The sequence below is a fragment of the Erinaceus europaeus genome, chromosome 11 (assembly GCF_950295315.1).
Source record: "Erinaceus europaeus chromosome 11, mEriEur2.1, whole genome shotgun sequence".
In the NCBI taxonomy this organism is placed as follows: Eukaryota; Metazoa; Chordata; class Mammalia; order Eulipotyphla; family Erinaceidae; genus Erinaceus; species Erinaceus europaeus.
This window is the reverse complement of record NC_080172.1, coordinates 82711270-82733051: the sequence shown is the minus strand read 5'-3', so window position 1 is coordinate 82733051 and position 21782 is coordinate 82711270. Positions and strand designations below refer to the sequence as shown.

Below are 21782 nucleotides of genomic sequence, written 5' to 3'. Positions count from 1 at the left end.
ATTGGAGTAATTGTTTCAGATAGTACCAGAAACATTGAACGTATGGATTGGGAATGTGAAGTTTGATGAAGGTGCGTGGCTAATTCAGAATAGATCTAAGGTAACCTTGTTTTTGGTCCCATCCCCCTTCCTTCCTTCCTTCCTTCCTTCCTTCCTTCCTTCCTTCCTTCCTTCCTTCCTTCCTTTCCAGTCAGAACACCCCACCGTCACTTTTTTCTTTCTTTCTTTCTTTCTTTTTTTTTTTTTTTTTGGCAGAGCACTGCTCAGCTCTAACTTATGGTGTTACAGGGAATTGAACCTGAGATGTTGGAGCTTCAGGCATGAGACTCTGCATAACTATTATGCTATCTGTCCCTGCCTCTGCAATCAGTATGATTTTTTTTTTTACATGTTCTTTATTGGGTTTGAAAGAGAGAGACCCTGTGTGTGTATGTTTTGCTAGGGATTCAACATTGGTCCTCACACATATAAGGTAGTTCCCTTTCTGCTGAGCCTCCTCTTGACCCTTAGATATTGTTAGCTAGAGTCTTGAGCTGCATACTGACCCAACCTCCAGTTTTTTTCAGCATACTTTCTATTAGTATTGTAGTGTCTTATAGGTCAGGTTACTCATTGTTGACGAGGCTACTTCTTTTTTACCAGAGCACTGTTCAGCTCTGGTTTATGGTGGTGCCGGGGGTTGAACGTGGGGCATTGGAGCCTCAGACATGAGAGTCTCTTTGCATAACCATTATGCTATCTACCCCCACACAAGGGTACTTTTCCCCCCACCTTCCTCTGCACATCAGCTATATGAAATGTAGTGTCTTACAGTAGTGGTAATAGTAATAGCTAATTCTTACTGAGCAGTCAGTATGTGGCAGACATGTTTGAAGTAGGTGCTAATAGTATTCATTCCTCTTAAACAGATGATGAAGCTGTGGCACAGGAAGGTTAACTAACCTGCCTGAAGTCATATTGCCAGTACGTGCAAGAGTAAGATTGGAACCTTCTAGTATTTGCCTATCTTTAGTACTGCCTTATTTTTGCAGGCAAGAGAAATTTCACATTTGTTGATGCTTTTGTACCGATGGTAGACTGTTTTTTAGCATTATACATTCTTGTCATATATGTGATCAGAGAAAAAAATGTGTTTGATATGTCTTTCTCATTTATTTATTTAAGTATTTTATTTATTCATGAGAAAGATAGGAGAGAGAGAAAGAACCAGACATCACTCTGTTACATGTGCTGCCAGGGATTGAACTCAGGACCTCATGCTTGAGAGTTCAGTAATTTATCCACGTAGCCACCTCTCAGACCACTGTGTCACATTTAAATAGAAAGATCACCAGTGCCATTCTAGCTCATAAAACTTCCAACTCTATTTTATTAGCGTATTGTGCTTAGAAACGCTAAAGCTGGATGGATTTTATTTTGAAATGCTCAACAGTAGATGACTTCAGTTTTCTTTCCCTCTCCTTCACCTTTCATACAAGTTAGTAAAAATTTCATTTTTCATAGTACATCATATAGTCTAAATGGTCTTAGGGTACTATATGATTTCTCCTTACTCCAGAAATGGGTCAGTATAAATAGTGTGCTGTTATGTTAATTATTATATGGTCCTGTTAAAGCGTTTCTTCTTTCTTATACCACTTAGGTATTATTAGGTGCACTAAAAGTAATAATTGAAAGTATTTATTATGTACTAGGCAATATGATAAGTTTATATTAAGGGTATTTATGAACATTAAACGAAATAATTCATAATGTTTTTATTTTATTTTATTTTTTTTAACCAGAGCTCTGTTCAGCTCTAGCTTATGGTGGTGCAGGGGATTGAACCTGGGACTCTGGAGCCTCAGGCATGAGAGTGTTTGTATAACCATTATGCTATCTACCCTCCGCCCAATTCATAATGTTTTTATCACCTCTATTTGATAGATGAAGGAATTTAATATTTAGAGAGAAGTCCCAGGTTCATTCCCCAGTACCACCTACTACCATAAGCTACAGCTTAGTAGTCTTCTGGTCTTTTTCTCTGTACCTCTCTCTTTCTTTCTAAATTTTATTTACTTATTTATGAGAAAGATAGGAGGAGAGAGAGAAAGAACCAGTCATCACTCTGGTACATGTGCTGCTGGGGATTAAATTCTGGACCTCATGGTTGAGAGTCCACTGCTTTATCCACTGCACCACCTCCTGGACCACTCTGTATCTCTCTATATAGTTCTCATTAAAAAATTATTGAGGGAGTCGGGCGGTTGCCCAGCTGGTTAAGCGCACATGGCACGAAGAGCAAGGGCTGGAGTAAGGATCCCGGTTCGAGCCCCTGGCTTCCCACCTGCAGGGGGTCGTTTCACAGTCAGTGAAGCAGGTCTGCAGGTATCTGTCTTTCCCCCTCTCTGCTTTCCCCTCCTCTCTCAATTTCTCTCTGTCCTATTCAACAACAACAACAACAATAATAACAACAACAATGATAAATAAGAGCAACAAAAGGGAAAAAATAGCCTCCAGGAGCAGTGGATTCATGGTGCCCCAGCAATAACCTTGGAGGGGGGAAAAAAAAAGTATTGAGTACCTCTCATTCTCAAGATCATGTAAATGAGCTTCCTTTTTTTTTTTTTCCCTACCAGAGCACTGCTCAGCTCTGGTTTATGATGGTGTGGAGGATTGAATCATGAACCTAGAGGATGGAATATTTCAGATGAAGACTTGGGGTTTCTGTTTTGGAAAAAGCTAGTAGGTCTATTTTAGGTATATTCCAAGGGGCCCATGACCCACCTGGTTTTTGCCTGAGCCTGACATCTAGTATGCTGGTGACCTACGTTATTGTCTGGGGGGATGGTGTCATAATTGGAAAAGGACCAGAAAGCTGAATCAGGGAAGAGGGTAGCTCCCAAATATGGGAAAAGTATATAAATACTGTTACTTGTAAACCCTATCAATTTGATCAGCACAGGAGCCTATGTAACCTCTGCATCCCTGTAGGTCTGCGCTCACATTCCATGGTCATGGCAAGGCATACTCCAGGCTGTACCAATTTCAGGACCCATCATCCTTGGGTGATAGACAGTGTATACTATCTAATCTCCCTTTGAAGAATGGAACATTCCCTGCCATTGTTGATCCATATTGAGGACCAGGTCCTATAGGGGCCCACAGAGGGTTCCATTATGTTGTCCCTGATGGAGATACCAGTGACAGTGGAGAGAGGGATCTGTTAGAGGTCTAGGCCCATCATGTCTGTGTGAGAATCCCAGGGCCCCGGGTGATGGGGTGGCCTGGTAGTGACTAAGGAGTCATCATTAAAGTATGCCAGTCTCTTGCCCTTATTCAGCTTTTGTAGTCCTTACTGTGTCTGACAAGGTTAGCTTTGGAGTGATTGAGGGACGTGAAATATAAGGTAGGTGAGGAGGGTATCTAAGTTTAAGTAGAAACTATTTCATTAGGTACTTTATGGTGTTTTATTAGGTCTTTCTGCTTGCCTGCCACATTTATCGACTAAATGTAAACTACTGTGCACTTTTGTTTTAAGGTATATGCTTTCCCCCATCTCTGGATATATGTATATATGCCCTATCTCATGGGCCTTGGTCTATATCTAGGTTTTGAGGTTTGTTAAGAAGTGTACCACTGGAAATGAATTTTAGGAGTCCTGTGAGCTAGGAAAGGTCTCACCAGAGTAATGGAGCTGGGGGGTTGGCATTCCACACCTGATGTCTCTGGATGTAGTCCAAAGTGAAGCATGCTGAGCTGGTACTGATTGCATTGATTGGGTTGGGATCAGCAGATGCAGTATCAATTGGTATGAATCGGGAGAAGCATGCAGGAAAGTGAGCCCCACCCTAGGGGTTCTAGGACTGGGAGACATATGGACTTTACAGAGAAAGGGGAAGGTTCCTGCTGTTTTAGGGTTTAAGAAGGCAGTCTTTGGTTATAGCTATAACCAAACCATTTGGCAATTGGGTTAACTTTGAAAATCCCATTGTCAAGATTTGCTGTAGCATACAAAACCTCACCATAATTTATGCCCTTTTATGCTGTGTACTTACAGCTGTATCTTATAAAAGAATGCCACCAGTTGCTTCTGTTCTCCCTGGTCTAAGCTTTTAGGATATTTAATATTTCAAAGAACAAGTCATTATTAGAAATGTATTAACAGTTTTTTGCCCACTGTTACCATTCAGTCTGATTACTAATTTGACTTTTTAAATGCTTAGATTGAAGGAACATATGCTCAAAGCTGTGGTGTATACAGCAAAAAGTTTGAGACATTCGATCCTGTTTTCCCCTCTCTTCTTGAACAGTAGTTAGTGAGACTATAAGTTAATAGGAGTGTATATTAACACCATTTCCACTATCAAAGGTCTGTGTCTCCCCCCACCTCCTGCCCCCAGATGAAGCTAAACTTCTATCTTCACCCTCCACCCAGAGATTTACTTTGGTGCCATACTCCAAACTCAGTCAGATTCTGATTTGAGTTTCCCTTTCTGTCCTTTCTCAACTTCTGTTGATGAGTGGGATCATCCCACACTTGTCGTTGTCTTTCTGACTTAGCTCACTTGACATAATTCCTTCTAGCTCCATCCAGGATGATGGATGGGTCAGAGAAGGTGGGTTCATTGTTCTTGATAGCTGCATAGTATTCCATTGTGTAAATATACCACAGCTTTCTCAGCCACTCATCAGTTGTTGGGCACCTGGGTTGCTTCCAGGTTTTAGCTATTACAAATTGTGCTGCTGTGAACATGGGTGTACACATCTTTTTTGATTAGGTGTTGTGGAGTCCTTAGGTTATATCCCTAGGAGAGAAATTACTGGGTCATATGGGAAGTCTGTTTCTAGACTGCTCTCCACAGGGGTTAGACCAATTTATATTCCCACCAGCAGTGTAGGAGGGTTCCTTTGTCCCCACAACACCAGCATTTGTTGTTGCTGTCATTTTTGATGTATTACATTCTCACAGGGGTGAGGTGATATAATGATAGAATTTTTCATATTTATGTAATTTGGAACTCTGTTGCTATTTTATTATCATCTAAGTGACATTTTAAAGTTATAAATACGAAGACATCAGAAAATGTCATTAGTGGCTTTTTAAATTTTACTTGATCGGACAGAGAGAAATTGAGAGGGAAAGAGATAGACACTGCTCCACCAACTTGTGAAGTGTCTCCTTTTGCAGATGGGAAGTGGGATATTGAACCTGTATCCTTGTGCTTGGTAATATGTGCGCTAAATTGGGTGCAGTACTGCCCAACCTTTGTTACTGGTTTTTAAAAGTCGTAGTAAGTTATTCATAAGTTAGGATTTTTTTTTTAATAGTATTTGAGTTAGATATCACTGTATTTCACAATTACATTCCACATCTGCAAATAACAAATATGTCTAGAGACTTTCACACCCATCAGCACTAGAACTTCACAATTACTAAAGGCACTATTTGTATTTTAAGCATCTTCACTATAGAGGAGTCCACCTTCTTTATTCATAATACATTATTTCGCCTCTCCCTTTAGGAGGTCCAGAGGGCCAAGCAAGAAGTATTGTCTTTGCGAAGAGAGAATTCTACACTAGATGTTGAATGTCATGAGAAAGAAAAGCTTATTAATCAGCTACAAACAAAAGTGGCTGTCTTAGAACAGGAAATCAAGGATAAGGACCAACTTGTTCTAAGAACAAAAGAAGCATTTGATACCATCCAGGAACAAAAGGTCTGTTTTAAAATTTTCTGAACAAATTGATGATCACTTATAAATGATGCTTTTCCTAAATATATAATTGCTCTAATCATGTTTTTAAAAATACATATCAGATTGCGTTAGAAGAAAATGGTGAGAAAAATCAGGTACAGCTAGGAAAACTTGAAGCCACTATAAAATCGTTATCAGCAGAACTTCTTAAGGTTTGTTTAAATTTTTTAATAGTAATTAATATTTAATTGGGTTATAGAGAAACATACATATGAAGTCTTTTACAGGCAAATGAAATTATCAAGAAGCTACAAGGGGATCTGAAAACTTTAATGGGTAAATTGAAATTGAAGAATACAGTTACTATTCAGCAAGAGAAGCTCTTGGCTGAGAAAGAAGAAAAATTACAAAAGGAACAAAAAGAATTACAAGATGTTGGACAGTCTCTGCGAATGAAAGAGCAAGAGGTAGTTAATATTTTTATGTGTTAATTTGGAAAGTAGAGCAAACTTCTTCAGATATTTCTTTAAAATTTCTACTTTGGGATATTAAAGAATGCCCCTGTCTTATTTTGATTTTATAAATAATATAACTAGATTCGGGCCAGGCAGTGGGATACCTGGTTAAGTGTACACAGTACAGTGCAACAAGGACCCAGGTTCAAGCCCCTGGTCCTTACCTGTAGGGGGAAAGCTTCACTAACCGTGAAGCAGGGCTGCAGGTGTCTCTGTCTCTTTCCCTCTTTCCCATCCCTCTTAATTTCTCTGTCTCTATCCAATAATAAGTAAATTTAAAAAGAGGATTCCTTTAAAATACATATATTTATATATAGTTAGATTCAATAGAAATTAACCTATTTATGTATGAAAGCTTAGTTGACTAAATACCTTCAGTGTTCATATATAAACACAGATACTTATACATACACAATTACATTGGTGAGTTAATTTATTTTATATTTACTAGTAAATATTTACTAAAAGTAATAATTTAGTAGTGATACTTTTGTTTTTTTTTGTTAGCCTTTATTATATTTAATTATGAGAATTGACTTATTTCAGGTGTGCAAATTACAAGAACAATTAGAAGCTACAGTTCAAAAACTTGAAGAAAGCAAACAGCTTCTAAAAAATAATGAAAAGTGTAAGTAAGTCATCTTTTCATACAATGAAACCTATAATTTTAATTCTTAGCCTGAAATTTATTTGAATTGATCAAGGTCTATGGAGCTCAGGATATTGCTATATAAGAATAAGGAATAATTTCTATGTGAAATGTACTTAGTGTTGTTTGTTGTTCAGTAAAACAGTTGCCAGTGCTATAAAGAAAGTACTATTATTTGTCAGAAAGGAACCTAAAACTAAAAACAGGTAAAATAGGGAGTCAAGCGGTAGAGCAGTGGGTTCAGCATGTCGCAAAACTCAGACTGACATAAGCATCCCGGTTCGAGCTCCCGGCTCCCCACCTGCAGGGGGCGTCACTTCACAAGTGGTGAAGCAGGTCTGCAGGTGTCTATCTTTCTCTTCCCCTCTCTGTCTTCCCCTCCTCTCTTCATTTCTCTCTGTCCTATCCAACAATAATGGCATCAGTAACAACAATAATAACCACAACAATGATAAAACAACAAGGGCAACAAAAGGGAAAAAATAGCCTCCAGGAGTAGTGGATTCGTAGTGCAGGCACCAAGCCCCAGCGGTAACCCTGGAGACAGAAAAAAAAGCCAGGTAAAATATTGACTATGACTTACTTTTAAAAGGCTCACTATCTTTTAATTGCTGTTTACCAAACCATAATAATATTCAAAACTAAAATATGATTAAGCTTACAACTGGTGTTTTCTTCATAATGGGTATATATTCTCTAGTGTTGATTATCAAGCATGAGTGCCAACTGTTATTAAATCGATAGATATAGAAATGAAAATACTAAATGTGGTAGGTGTATATGTGTACTTCTAGTAGTCATAGAATAAGGAGTTATATGTGGCAGTTGCTAAAATAAAAGTCTTTAAGTCTTTTTGACAAAAAATTAAGTGAACCTTTATTCTTTAATAAAAGGTATTTTGTTAAAAACTTAAAAATTGAAAACAGCATAATTTTAAATGTTTAAAATTATTTGAAAAAGGGCAAGAGTCTAACAAAATTCCTTACCTTGTTCTTCTTGTTCTTAAAAGTAATTACATGGTTAAATAAAGAACTAAATGAAAATCAAGTAGTGAGAAAGCAAGATTTATTGGGATCTTCTGCCACTCCACCTGTACATTCTAGTAGCAATACAATCAGAAGTGGAATTTCTCCTAACCCTAATGTGGTAAGATTTAAATTAAAATGATGTATTCATAAAATAAAAATATTCCCAGATTGCTTGAAAGTTATACTATTCCGATCCTAAGAAGTCTAAAGTACTAGAAGCGATCGCACTAAAGTAGGTTGTCAGAAAAGTCTTATCTTTTGTTTTTCTATGCAAAAATGTGTCATGACTTTTCCAGTAATGCAATAGTTTAAAGTTATACATGAAAGTGGAACAAATAAGCCGATGTAGTCTTAACAAAAACACGTTAAGGACATCATATGTCTTTGTAATATTGTTTTATTTTGCCAGAACACTGCTCCCTTCCTATTTGTGTTAGGAATTTGAGCCTGGGACCTCAGAGCCTCAAGCATAAAAGTATCTAGCATAACCACTGTGCTATCTTCATGGCCCTTTGTAACATTTTAATTAAGGTTTAGATATGATGGGGGCGGGGCAGTGGTGCTGTAAGTGCATGGTGGCGCAAAGCGCAAGGACCTGCCTAAAGATCCTGGTTTGAGCCCCCGGCTCTCCACCTGCAGGTGAGTCGCTTCACAAGCGGCGAAACAGGTCTGTAGGTGTCTTATCTTTCTTTCTCTCCCTCTCTCTATCTTCCCCTTCTCTCTGTTTCTCTCTGTCCTATCCAACAACAATGACAGCAGTAACAACAACAATAATAACAACAACAATGATAAACAAGGGCAACAAAAGGAAAAAATAGCCTCCAGGAGCAGTGGGTTTGCAGTGCAGGCACCGAACCCCAGCAATAACCCTGGAGGGAAAAAAAAAGATATGATTAATTTTATCTAAAATGCCAAATATGCCAAACTAAAAGATACACACACATACAACACAATTTTGTCCCGAAAACCTCGGAAGGGAGAATAAGACTTGGGCTTAAGTTTGGAATTGCAGTGGAAGGAGCCCAATAAATTGTTCTTAGAAGGACTGGAAATAGCTTACTTAGTACACTACTTTGCTGTGTGTGCAACCTAGGTTCCAGTCCCACTGCACTGAAGGAAGCTTCGGTTCTGTGGTCTCTTTCATACTGTCTCTGTACCTCTATCTAAAAAAAAAAAAAAATATATATATATATATATATATATATATATATATATATATATATATATATGCTAGAGAAAGACGAGGAATGAAGAAAACCCCCCGTTGATCAGACTTAGCAACTCTAGATTTTGGAAAAAATGATTGAGATGTAAACTTTAGAGCTCAGTGCACCTGGAAATATGAGAGAAGAGCAACTCTGTCCATCTGGGAGCTGGTTTGGTACTTTCAAGCTTAAGGTATTACTAGATAATGGTCTAGCAGTCATAGTGATAGCTGGGCCTTGGGGTTTTCTTGTTAAACATAAATCTTTTCACAGAATCATATCTGACAAGTCACTCTAAGACTATGGTAGAGCAAGACTGAAGGGGGGAAACAAAACAAAACAAATAATAATAATAAAAAAACCCAGACACAAATATGATCATTGTACAGTGCCTGGAAGTGACACACTCAGTAGAGCTCACAAATTACCATACCCAGGTTAAAGTCCCAGGTCCTCACCTGCAGGGGAGGGATAAACTTCACAGATGTGTAGAGCAGTGCCACAGATGTCTGTCTTGTCTCTCTTTGTTTCTCTCTGTCTCTTAGAATGGGGGGTAGGAAAGGAAAGGAAAGGAAACAAGATGGCCACCAGGAGTGTTTGAGTCACCATGTAGGTACTGGGTCCCAGTGATGACCCTAGTAGCAAAAAAAAAAAGAAAGAAAAAATAAAATTTTAATTTACACTAGTAAATCAGCTAGTATGATAGTATTAAGTATTCAAAGAAGGGAAAGAATTTCTGCCAAATTGGAAAAAGATAGGGAAAGAAGTACCTCGTAATGAATCACAGACTAGGAAAAAAATCTGAATAAGCTTTAGTGTCTGATGATAAATAGCGATGTGTTTAAAAAACAGTTTAATGACATTGGCTTATGGTAGTGTTGCTATAGTAAAGCAAATTGTCTGTAATCAATTTCTTTGAAGAGCCTTGATCTTTTTACTCAACCCGGTAAAAAAATTTTATTTCTGATTAACCTCTTGGTTTGTAATTTCCTCCTCTCTGATTCCCCTCTTCAGAAATGGGAGATCTAGAGGGCTCTAAGGTGGCTCAAAGGTCTTTGTTCCTCAGGTCAGTGGTGTGTCCAGTGTTTGTCTTTAACTAAGTTTGCATAACCATTCTGAAAAGCCTTTTGGACCAAAGATAGCCCAGCCTCATGTAATAAAATAGTTAATGCTCTTAAATATTAGTTACTGTATGCCGAGGCTTTCTGGATCAGCAAGTGCTATTTAGAACTAATTTTTCATCTTTTTTTAATTTTTAGGTTGATGGTAGACTGACATACCCAGCCTGTGGGATTGGTTATCCTGTTTCTTCTGCGTATGCATTCCAAAATACCTTCCCTCATTTTATACCTGCCAAAAATACCATCCATCCAGTTTCAGGACCAAAGGTAGCAAAATTAATACATTTGAAATGAAAATGCATAGTTTTGAATAATAAAGCAATGCATTTAAACATTTTTCATCTTTTGAAAATTTTTTTCTAATTTATTTTGGAGACAGAAATTGAGGGGGAAGGTAAAGGTAGAGAGTGTGTGAGCACCTGCAGCACTGTTGAACCATTTGTGAAGCTATAACTTTAACCACTTGAGAATTTTTTTTTAATTGGATTTACTTAGTGCCAGGGGATTAAATTTATGACCTGTCAGGGCCTTAGGCATGATACCCTATGTGGTTACTTTGTGTTATTTCTCCAGACCAAACTTTCCACTTACTGATTGGTTGGTTGTGTTTTGAGCACTGCTCAGCTGTGGCCATTGGGGTGCCAGAGACTGAACCTGAAACTTATTGCAAGAAAGTTCTGTGCACAACTGTTGTACTATCTCCCCAGCCCATATTTACAACTCTTAAATATCATATACTTTGAAAGTTCTTTAGAAAGGAAAAATTCTCACAACACATGAGACAATGTAACCGTTGTAGTACTTGGTAATTTTAGCACTATAACTTCTTCAAGTTAGTGTTTCTGTCCAGCTTTCAAAGTACTTGTTGATAAAATCGCTTTGTGTCTTGTAGATGGGTAAAAATTTTTTTATAAGAATTTATTAATGAGAAAGATAGAAGGAGAGAGAAAGAACCAGACATCACTCTGGTACATGTGCTGCCGGGGATTGAACTCAGGACCACATGCTTGAGAATCCAATGCTTTATCTACTGCACCACCTCCCAGACCACGATTGGTAACTTTTTGTTAAGGATATAATAGCATTTTTATTAAATGATTTCAATAAAATGTACGTTATAAAATGCAGGTTAAATCTACATTTTTTTTCAAACCTTTTTAAAAATTTTTATTTATTTTGGAGAGAGACAGAAGTTGAGAGGGAAGTGGAAAGAGAGAGACCTCCATGCAAGTGGGGAATTGGGGCTTGGACCTAGGCTCTTATCCATTGTAATGTGTGTACTCGACAGGGTGTGCCACCACCTAGCCCCTAAATCTGCACTCTATACTTGGGATTTTCTTTGGCTTGTTTTTTTTTTTTTTGCTTCCAGGGTTCTCATCAGGGCCTGGCCCCTAAAGGACTTCACTTTTACTTTTTAAAAGTTAATTTTTATAGAGAAGGTGACAGGCAGAAATAGGGAGAGAGAGGAGGAGGGACACATGCAGCATTATTCCACCACTTTGCCTCTGCAGGTGGGTACCAGACACTTGAACCTGGGTCCTTGTGTGTGGTAATGTATCCTCTTTACCAGGTGAGCCACCACCTAGCTTCAGGAAAAAATTAACCACCTACCTTTATTTCCATGTAGAACCATATCAGTTTCCACTAATTTAATTATGTGAGCTATTTTCCCTCTTCACAGGTTCAGTTTAACTTGCAATTTACAAAAGCAAATACATCCTCAGATGTTCAGTCAGGAACAGCAATCAGTATGCCTTCCTCAACTGATAAAGAAAAGTAAGTACTGACATAAAATTTAATGTTTACATATTTTTTCCATTTTACTGGGTAGGACAGAGAGAAATTGAGAGGGGTCAGGGAAATACGGAGTGGGAGAGAAAGACACCTGCAAATCTACTTCACCTGTGAAGTGACCCCTGCCTGCAGGTGGGGAGTTAGCGGCTCAAACTGGGATCCTTGAGCAGGTCCTTGCACTTCCTACTGTGTGCGCTTAACCTGGTGTGACACCACCTAACCCCTAAGTAGAAGTTTCTCTCCAGGCAGATAACTGTAGCATCCTTGAAGCCATCCTAGTTTGATTCTTGGCATGAAAATAAAGACAAAAATAAATAGTATACTCTCTCATAAAGTCAATTAGAAATAAAAGGTTTCTTATACTTTTTGAACTATAGGATACCATTAGACATGTTGCTATTTTGAAGAGATTTTCCTACATAACTAAAGGCCATCTTTTATCATTATTACTATTTTATTATAATTTTTTTGTATTGCCACCAGGATTATTGTTGAGGCACAGTGCTAGCACTACAAATCTACCACTCCCGGTGGCCATCCCCTGCCCCCTAATTTTTATTAGATAGAGAGAAATTGAGAGAGGACAAGGAGACAGAGGGAAAGATAAATACCTGCAGACCTGCTTCACTATTCATGAAGTGGAATCCCCTGCAGGTGGGGAGATGTGTCTTGAACCCTGGTCCTTGAGCTTGGTAGTATGTGTGCTGAACCAAGTGCATCACTGCCCAGCCCCTTCTTCTTTTTTTTTTTTTTTTAATTTTATTTATTTATTCCCTTTTGTTGCCCTTGTTTTATTGTTGTAGTTATTATTGTTGTTGTCATCGTTGTTGGATAGGACAGAGAGAAATGGAGAGAGGAGGGGAAGACAGAGAGGAGGAGAGAAAGATAGACACCTGCAGACCTGCTTCACCGCCTGTGAAGCGACTCCCCTGCAGGTGGGGAGCTGGGGTTCGAACCGGGATCCTTATGCCGGTCCTTGTGCTTTGCGCCACCTGCGCTTAACCCGCTGCGCTACAGCCAGACTCCCAGCCCCTTCTTTTTAACAGGTTAAAGGAAAGTAAATTAAAATTGGAAAAAGTACCATCAACTTTATTCTTTTCTGATAATTATGAAATTAAGGCTGCAGTGTCATTGTTTTACAATAGCCTTTATTATAAGAAAACTACTAGAAAAATTGGACAAATTTAGAAATAATGTAGGAAGAGGGAGAATACAACTTAAGTTTGTATTCATCTAATCAGAATTGAATTGTGGACACGTCTATTATTTTTAATGATGACAACTTTGAAGCATTTTTGGTTTTGAAAAGCTTATTTTCAAAGGAAATAATCTATTTTTAAATGCAGATGAGCTAGGAATTATTAAATAATAACTTTGAGGCATGCACGTTTTTTCCTCTATCATATTATCACTATATGCTAGTTTAAAATTGCATAATGTGTATATAATTCCTTCAAGATTCCTTATTCTTAGAATTAATAGGATTTTTCTGTTTTATGGCCTCAGAGCCTAGTATAGACCCAGTTCCACCACTCCCTGGGAGGCAGGGGAGGAGTAGAGATAGGGAGAGACATCACATCCACTGGTGTACCATCCATGGTGCTTCTGTGTGGCTGGTGCCAGGGTTTTGAGTGTGGGTTTTCTGTATAGAATAGTCTTACCATGGGAGTCGGGCTGTAGCGCAGCGGGTTAAGCGCAGGTGGCGCAAAGCACAAGGACTGGCATAAGGATCCCGGTTCGAACCCCGGCTCCCCACCTGCAGGGGAGTCGCTTCACAGGCGGTGAAGCAGGTCTGCAGGTGTCTATCTTTCTCTCCTCCTCTCTGTCTTCCCCTCCTCTCTCCATTTCTCTCTGTCCTATCCAACAACGACAACAATAATAACTACAACAATAAAACAACAAGGGCAACAAAAGGGAATAAATATTAAAAAAAAAAGTCTTACCATATTGGGTGAGCCCTCCTCACCCATAATTTTTAGTTTTATTATAATGTACTCTACTGGGGAAAAAGGATATTTGGGTTGCATGCATATTATTTGAAGAAATTAGGGAAATCTGATGTTTTATAAAATAAATGTTAATTGTATTGTTACATATTGGATTGTTGGAAAAGTCATAATGCATTTTTGTATAGAAAAATACATTGTGAGTTTCCTAACAGCCAAATGTGTGTATGTGTGTGTGCATGTGCACACCTTGAAAATTAACTACCAAAAGAAATACTTGGTTAACGTAAATTACTCTTTTCCTTTAAGTGGTGAAAATTTAGGACTGGAATCCAAATACCTGAAAAAAAGGGAAGATAGCATTCCTTTACGCGGACTCAGTCAAAATCTATTTAATAATCCAGGTAAGAAGACACTTCTGGATAGTTCAGTTTTGTTCTATCTGTACTGACATAATGGAATACAAATAATCTGTTTTTCCTGTCCATATTTGCAGATCATCACAAAGATGGCCCTTTGGGGACATCACAGACATCAAAACCAGCAGGACTGTCTTCTGCATCGTCAGCCTATTTCCCTGGGCAGCTTCCCAACAGTTAATCCTAATGTCATCTTTACTTTTTATTGAAATTTAGAAACCTGGGTCATTAGAAAATAGATCAAATTCTAAATAGGCAAGTTTCAAAGTTTATCTGAACTACTGTTAGATCCCTCCTTCTTGCTGTTGTTTATGGACAGTCAACCTGTGACATGAATCCATTCTTGGAGATGGGTGAAAATTCTGAGTAAATGATACTTTTAATCTATGAACTTGGTGCTTGACAGAATTAATAGTATGAAATTTTTTTAAATTCTTAGATATTTCTAAAAGTCGTAAGGAATGAGTTGATTCTTATATGGGACATTCAAATTATACTGAATATCTGGGTAAAATAGTCTGCTCAGACATAACATGAAACCAAAGAATTGGAAGTCTTAAATTTGCCACCTGAGCATTATAAGGGAAAGTGATTTGTTTTCCTGAGAACTTTCTTATTGATGTTTTACAGTAAAGGGAAAAAAAAAAATCTTAAAATTACCTTAAATGGATTGTTCATAGCAAGTAAACATTTTCTGTAAAAACCTTAATTATAAAGCCTATTAAGTAATTTTGATCAATTTATATAAAAATTACTTGGACAGTAATTGGACATAACCAGTTTGGTGTGAAGTGCTTTACTGATTTAAGTTATTAAGCTACAATTTACAGATTTTTAATGCTTCTAGAAATCTCATCTACCTTTTCTCACTCATTGCAGTTTCATTAATTTTGTTATGCAGTGAAACTTTTGAAAATTAGTACTGTACAAAATCTTTAATACAACATCATGAATATTCTGTTTTTCTTATCAAAGACAGGTTCATTTTAATATTTGGTTAGTAAAGTATAGGCAAAATAAATGTCTGTTAGAAAAGTGAGAGCTTTCTTTTCTTCCATAGAAACAAAATTTCAAATAATTGCTTCTTGGGGATAAGGGTTTAAAAAATTCACCATGAATGAGTGTTTTCTTATTGATAGCCAGCCATTCATTCAACAGAGATGATGTGTATTATGAAGCCTCTATTTTTGTTTGCAAAAATTTTAAATGTTTATGTGATTCTTTAAAAATTATCTTTAAGGACATAGTAACAGATGAGACAAAACCACTTCAAGATACTAGTGACATTCAGTATGGTAAAACAGGCCTTTGCTAAGTTTTATAATAAATGAAGTCATAATATTTATTCTTGAAACTGTAAGCTTTCTTAAAATAGGGACCTAATTTTTAAAAATTAGTAACCATAATTAGGCAGTGACTATATTTTTCTTCATTAAGGTATGCTATGTAAGAATATTTGGTTACAGTACCTTGAAAGCACTTACTAATCATGAAAGAATCCTCTGGACAATATTAGGATGTTTTCTTGTAAATATTTGTAATATACTAAACATGACAGGCTTTGGATAGGGATGTGCAGCATACAGGTAACTCTTGGTGTGTGTGTATAAGAGGGGTGCAGATACCATGTTGCATATCCATACAAAGAAAATTGTAAGAATGCCCAAGATAGGATGGAGATGATTTTGATGTCAATTTGCTAAAAATGTTGTTTATATGTAATGTACATACACAGACTTAAGTGTGCTGATTCTTTGCTCTACCTCTTAAATTTTGATTTGTTTTGCAGTGTAAAGTTGTACATGTGTTAATAATCAGAAGGTTGCATTTAATGTATTCCTGTGAACTGAGCTTTGTTAATAAAGTATTTGGGGGATATGGCATTAAAATATTTAAAAACAGGATTAATCTATATTACCTCTACTTTGAAAATTAAGTATTTCCACTTAAATTTATGAAATGTTTTCATTATCTTCTTGTCTATGATTTTTTTTTAAGATAAAAGAAATGCAAAGGGAGAAATGGTAATAGTGCTTTGATTTGTTACTATAAAAATGATCATGGTAACAAAGCCAAAACAGGTCCTGTCTATAGAGTCACAGATCAAGACTTTCTTTTTTTAAAAAAAGCATTAAAATATTTAATTTTATTAACAGATTATTTACATTTCTTTTGAGACCTTAGCCATAGTGAATGTTCTAGGTTTAAAAAGTAAGCAATAACCACACACAAGATGAAAACAGTGTAAACTATACAATACTTTATGTACAATTTTTACAAAGTAACACTTTTTTAAATAATATAACTGACACAAAAATATACACTTTAGAGAAATTCACATCAGTAATTGTATAAAGCTCTCTCTCTAAGGTCCTGAAAATTTAGGACAAACATTAGCTCTGTAAATAAAGTGTTACTGTGACAGTCCTGAAAGGCCACTATATATATTTATCTACATATAGATATCACATTGACATTTTCAAGGCTACCAGCTTTACTATTTAATTTTTTAGAATATGTGTTCAAGTGTTGAGGTTCTTATGATTATGCAAACATTAAAAGAATAGTGGTGTAAGGAGCTGGGGAACATATTTTGAGCCAGCATTGAGACTTACAGGCTCTTAATACCTCAATTTAAATTCTAAATGACTGATAATTTCTCATTTCAAAAACAGTGAATAATATTTAAAATAAAATGACTAAAAGCAAGCTTGAAACATGATTCAAAATTTAGTACAAGAATTCTCTTGTATCTTTTTTTTAATGCCAACAATCCATTTACCATTTCTCTAGTGCAGCTGCATTAAGGCTTTGAATTATTTGACCACAGATTTTACAGTATTAAAAATCTGACTCAACGTTTTAAAATGTTAAAATGAACTGGCCCACAACCATGCTAGGTAACTCTATCACACTGTACGTCAGCATAAATAGAGTTAAAGCTCAACACCTGAAGGAAATGGTAGCGGAGACATTGCTAGTTTCTAAGAAGTTACATATATAGTTTTTAATTAAAGGATGTATAATAAAACAGCTTAGTGGCAAGAAACTGGTGCTAATAAACAAAAGGTTTCTTTTCAAAAAGAAATTGTAACATCTTTGGAAAACTGTCCAGTTCTTTCTTTTTCTAGTTCCCACGGAGTTCATGCAGATACATTTCTTTAAACAATCTTTAAGTACATTGTAGATGGAAGTGGAATGTACATCCAGAACTATAGGTGAAAACTAAGACCTGGGTGCTGAGAGAAAAGTCTTCCTGATTTCAGGCGTCACACGTTTGTGTCCTGGAGTAAAGGTTCTTTGGCCTCTCCTGGCGCTTGTGTACTGTGAGGGTGACTGTGACTGCCACAGTGCTTTCTCCAACTGCTGGACCTTAAGCTTAAATTGGTATGTTCCGGAATAAACAAGGCAACAAGCAGAGCCAGCAGAACTGAACAGGCTCCAAAGAGGAAAGGGGGGCCAGGGATGATGGAATTCTGAGGAAGAAAATATAATTAGGAATTTTACTGGACCTTCTTTGCTCACAGAAGAAATTAACTGTTTATATTGTAACAGCAACTAAAATATTTGTTAACCACCAGGTTGCTATGACTGCCAGTGACAACTCTTTCTTCATTACAGTCATAAAAAGCATTGTTTTCAGAAGAAATTGGGCACTGTCATACTCTAAAATTATGGAGATAGAAACAGGAGCAAAAGATAGTAAAGAACCCCCCCAAAAAATTATGCAAAGATATACTATTTGCAAACCAAAGTTGAAACATGAGCCTCCACTTAATTCAAGAAAGAAATCAAGCAGTATACACTATCGTGTATTGAATAACTACTGTATCAGAACCCATAACTATTCCCCTTGTTTAAAAATCGAATGACTGAAGTGAAGAACAGATCATATTACTGTTAACCATGAAAAGGTGCAGTCAGAACTGTTTCAGTTCAAAATTTCATAACAAAAACTTGAACCACCAGTTTTAACTATATGGCTCACTTATTTAAAAAAAAAAGATTTTAGAAGGATAATGCAGAGTTCTGCTAAATAAAACTGATGAGCTACTTGTATTGGCAAAAATAATATTGGCCATTAATATTTTCAGTTATAGGAGTGAAGTAAAGTAAATGAACAAGGCTTACTGTCACCCAACTGATTCTTCATCCTTAAGAAGGCAGGCTTAGGGGGTCAGGCAGTGGCGCTGTGGGTTGGGCGCATGTGGCGCAAAGCGCAGGGACCGGCATAAGGATCCCAGTTGGAGCCCCCGGCTCCCCACCTGCAGGGGAGTCGCTTCACAGGTAGTGAAGCAGGTCTGCAGGTGTCTATCTTTCTCTCCCCCTCTCTGTCTTCCCTCCTCTCTCCGTTTCTCTCTGTCCTATCCAACAACGAACATCATCAAAAATGGCAATAATGATAAGGGCAACAAAAGGGGGAAAAAAATGGCCTCCAGGAGTGGTGGATTCATGGTGCAGGCACCGAGCCCAGCAATAACCCTGGAGGGGAAAAAAAAAAAAGGCAGGCTTAATTCAAAAGAGCTCTTAACACTATAAGACTCAGGAAAAGATGGTAGTATGGAAAAAGACCAATACTATTGGTTAATATGATAAACTATATTTAAATATTTTTTAAATTTCAAAAATAAAAATATCCAGAACAGTCCCTTGTGCTTTAAGAGTTTTATTAATTTTAAAAAGTTTGAAATGAAGAAAATGTACAGATCATTTGCTTTCATGTGAATGAAGAATTACCTGTTCAAAGTGATGCTGCGGACTTGTGTTTGTTCCCAAGTCTGTTCCTGATATTGGCAGTTCTTTAAGTTCCACATGGAATATATAGAAAATGAATCCATAAAGAGCTGGCCCCAGACCATTGCATAGTCCCCGAATTCCTGTTATCATTCCTTGGACAACACCTGCAATTATTTAAAGAATCCCTTAGCACACCATAACTGCACAGCATAACTCATGTAAAAGACTTCATGCCTCAGGTTCCTAGGTCCCAAGTTCAATCCTCAGCACCAAAATAAGTGAGAGCTGAGGAGTGCTCTGATTAAAATGCTAGTATAATAATTTAATACCAAACCTTTTATCAGATACCAGCAGTTTGCGCAGATGGAATTAAAAAAGTATTAGAAGGGGATCGGGTGGTAGCGCAGCGGGGTAAGCACACATGGCACAAAGCGCAAGGACCAGCTTAAGGATCCCCACCTGTAGGGGAGTCCAAATGGTGAAGCAGGTCTGCAGGTGTTTAGCTTTCTCTCCCCCTCTGTCTTTCCCTTCTCTCCATTTTCTATCCCACAACAATGATATAACAACAAGGGCAATAAAAGGGGGGAAGCTTCCAGGAGCAGTGGATTAGTGGTGCAGGCACCAAGCCCCAGGAATAACCCTGGAGGCAAAAGAAAAAAGAATTAGAAGTGGGGCGAGGCGGTGGTGCAGCCTGTTGAGCACATGTTACCATGAGCTAGAGTTCAAGCCCCACAGGGGAGAAGCTATATGAGTAGTGAAGCAGTGTTGCAGGTGTGTCCCTATTTTCCGCTTCTCTATCAATTTCTCTGTGCTGTCACATTGTCAGAAAAGTCATGATTTTAAAAAAAATTTATTTTCCCTTTTGTTGCCTTTATTATTATTGTAGTTATTGATGTCGTTGTCGTTAGGACAGAGAGAAATCAAGAGAGGGGAAGACGGGGAGAGAAAGACACCTGCAGACGTGCTTCACCGCCTGTGAAGCGATCCCTGGGATCCTAGCTCCTAGTCCCTGTGCTTTGCGTCCTCGTGTGCGCTTAACCTGCTGCGCTACTGCCTGACTCCCACGTTTTTGTTTTTCTATGCAAAAAAAACTGACTTTCCTGACAACACAAGAAAAAGAAAATGGCACAGGATGTGGTGGATTAGCTGTGCAGGTATGAAGCCCCAGTGATAACCCTGGTGGGGGGTGGGGAGGGGATGAGGAGAGAAACAGCCACTGTCACCTTTATAAAGGTGGTAATTTGAAAACGTGAGCTCAGATTTGCCCACATGTAGGTCTAGTCTAGAAACATGTAGGCAAAAAGCACTTTCATTTCTGTAAAAAGTTCTCTGGTTAAAAACCCACCTGCGTTTACAGTCACAGTTATTTAAAACGAAGAAGCTAATTTATGTGATCTCATTTAGTCAATAGCAGACCCCCCACCCACATAAAGTGAGGTAAGATGTCTCCAAAATTAAAATGCAACTTGTTTTGGTAAAAGGCCTTCCTCATTTGTCAACCAAGTAGTCACTCCCATTCATTTGTAACACCCCCTCCTTTAGGACCAGTTAAAGCATGCTTTCCAATAATTCTTCCTGCAACCACGGAACTGGTAGAGCTCACGACTTTGATGCTTTAGGCTCCCAGTTCAACCCCTGTACTGCATGTACTAGAGAGGTGCTCTGTCCTGGCCTATTTTCTTTTCTTTTTTTTTCATGGCTTCTTTGATGATTTTTCTCATATGAAACTTTCTTAGCAAAACAGTAACAAAAATTTAAGGTAGAGATAATGATGAAAGGTATATCAACAAAGCTTCCTTCAATGGCAGGGATTAGGGGCTGGACTCAAACTTGGGTTAAGCACATGGCAAATCAGTACATTAGCCAAGTAAGCTATTTATTCATTAACCTGAAATAAACACATTTTAAAAATAAATTGTTCCTGGACTGGAGAGAGAGTTCATTGGGTAAGTGTGTGCCTTGCTATGTATACAGTCCAGGTTTGAGGACTCAACAACATATAGGAAATGCCGTGTTGTCTATCTGAAAAAGGCCAGAGTAGTGAATCATAAGTATGAGGTCCCAGCTCTATTAGCACTTACAGAATTCAATCTCCCCACCCCAAATGATTAAACAAATCTTTGCCATGTCTTTGGGTAACTGATACCAAATGTTTTTAGTAAAAGGGATATGAGTATATCAGAACAAATGTTTCCTGTTATAATAAAAAAATAAGCCAACAGTGGTCAGGGAGGTGGCACAGTGGATACAGCATTAGAGTCTCGAGCCTGAGGTCCAAAGTTCAATCCACATGTACCAGAATGATGTCTGGTTTGTTCTCTCTCCTATCTTTCTCATGAATACATAAATAAAATCTTTATCCCTCTATCCCTTTATCCCTCTGTCTTGAAGGGACACTATTTAGTGCTTTAGTTGGGGTTGGGGAGAGAAGTGAGAAGGGAACAGAGAGCTAGCTTGCATAGGAGTAGAATAGTCTGTGCTTTGAAGGAATGTCACTGCTTCCTGTCAACTCACCTTGCTGATCAGCATCAGCAGTCCTTGAAACCAACGCACTGACAGCTGGAAAGGTGATACTAGACATGGCTGCTACTGCTCCCGCAGCCCACATCATCCTGTCATCAAAAGCAGGAAAAGTAAATTTTCCATTGTACATGTCAAAGTCAAAACAGACACTTAGGATCAGTTGTAAT

At 37.7% G+C, this 21782-nt stretch overlaps 2 protein-coding genes across 2 annotated transcripts in view; one reads left to right on the top strand and one right to left on the bottom strand.

Moving 5' to 3' along the window:
• The window catches only part of SASS6 (SAS-6 centriolar assembly protein), a 35336-nt gene extending 19010 nt beyond the window's left edge, over nt 1-16326 (top strand). The window contains exons 9-17 of the mRNA XM_060202159.1: nt 5505-5699; nt 5801-5890; nt 5966-6145; nt 6740-6821; nt 7852-7988; nt 10335-10463; nt 11878-11972; nt 14246-14340; nt 14433-16326. Coding sequence (XP_060058142.1) covers nt 5505-5699; nt 5801-5890; nt 5966-6145; nt 6740-6821; nt 7852-7988; nt 10335-10463; nt 11878-11972; nt 14246-14340; nt 14433-14536 — 1107 coding nt within the window. The 3' untranslated portion in view covers nt 14537-16326. The remainder of the gene's footprint in view (nt 1-5504; nt 5700-5800; nt 5891-5965; nt 6146-6739; nt 6822-7851; nt 7989-10334; nt 10464-11877; nt 11973-14245; nt 14341-14432) is intronic.
• Nucleotides 16327-16465: 139 nt separating this feature from the next.
• MFSD14A (major facilitator superfamily domain containing 14A) overlaps nt 16466-21782 on the bottom strand; it is a 36129-nt gene continuing 30812 nt past the window's right edge. Inside the window, exons 10-12 of the mRNA XM_007528585.2 lie at nt 21607-21704; nt 19093-19256; nt 16466-17831 (exon numbers count right to left, since the gene is read on the bottom strand). Coding sequence (XP_007528647.1) covers nt 17625-17831; nt 19093-19256; nt 21607-21704 — 469 coding nt within the window. The 3' untranslated portion in view covers nt 16466-17624. The remainder of the gene's footprint in view (nt 17832-19092; nt 19257-21606; nt 21705-21782) is intronic.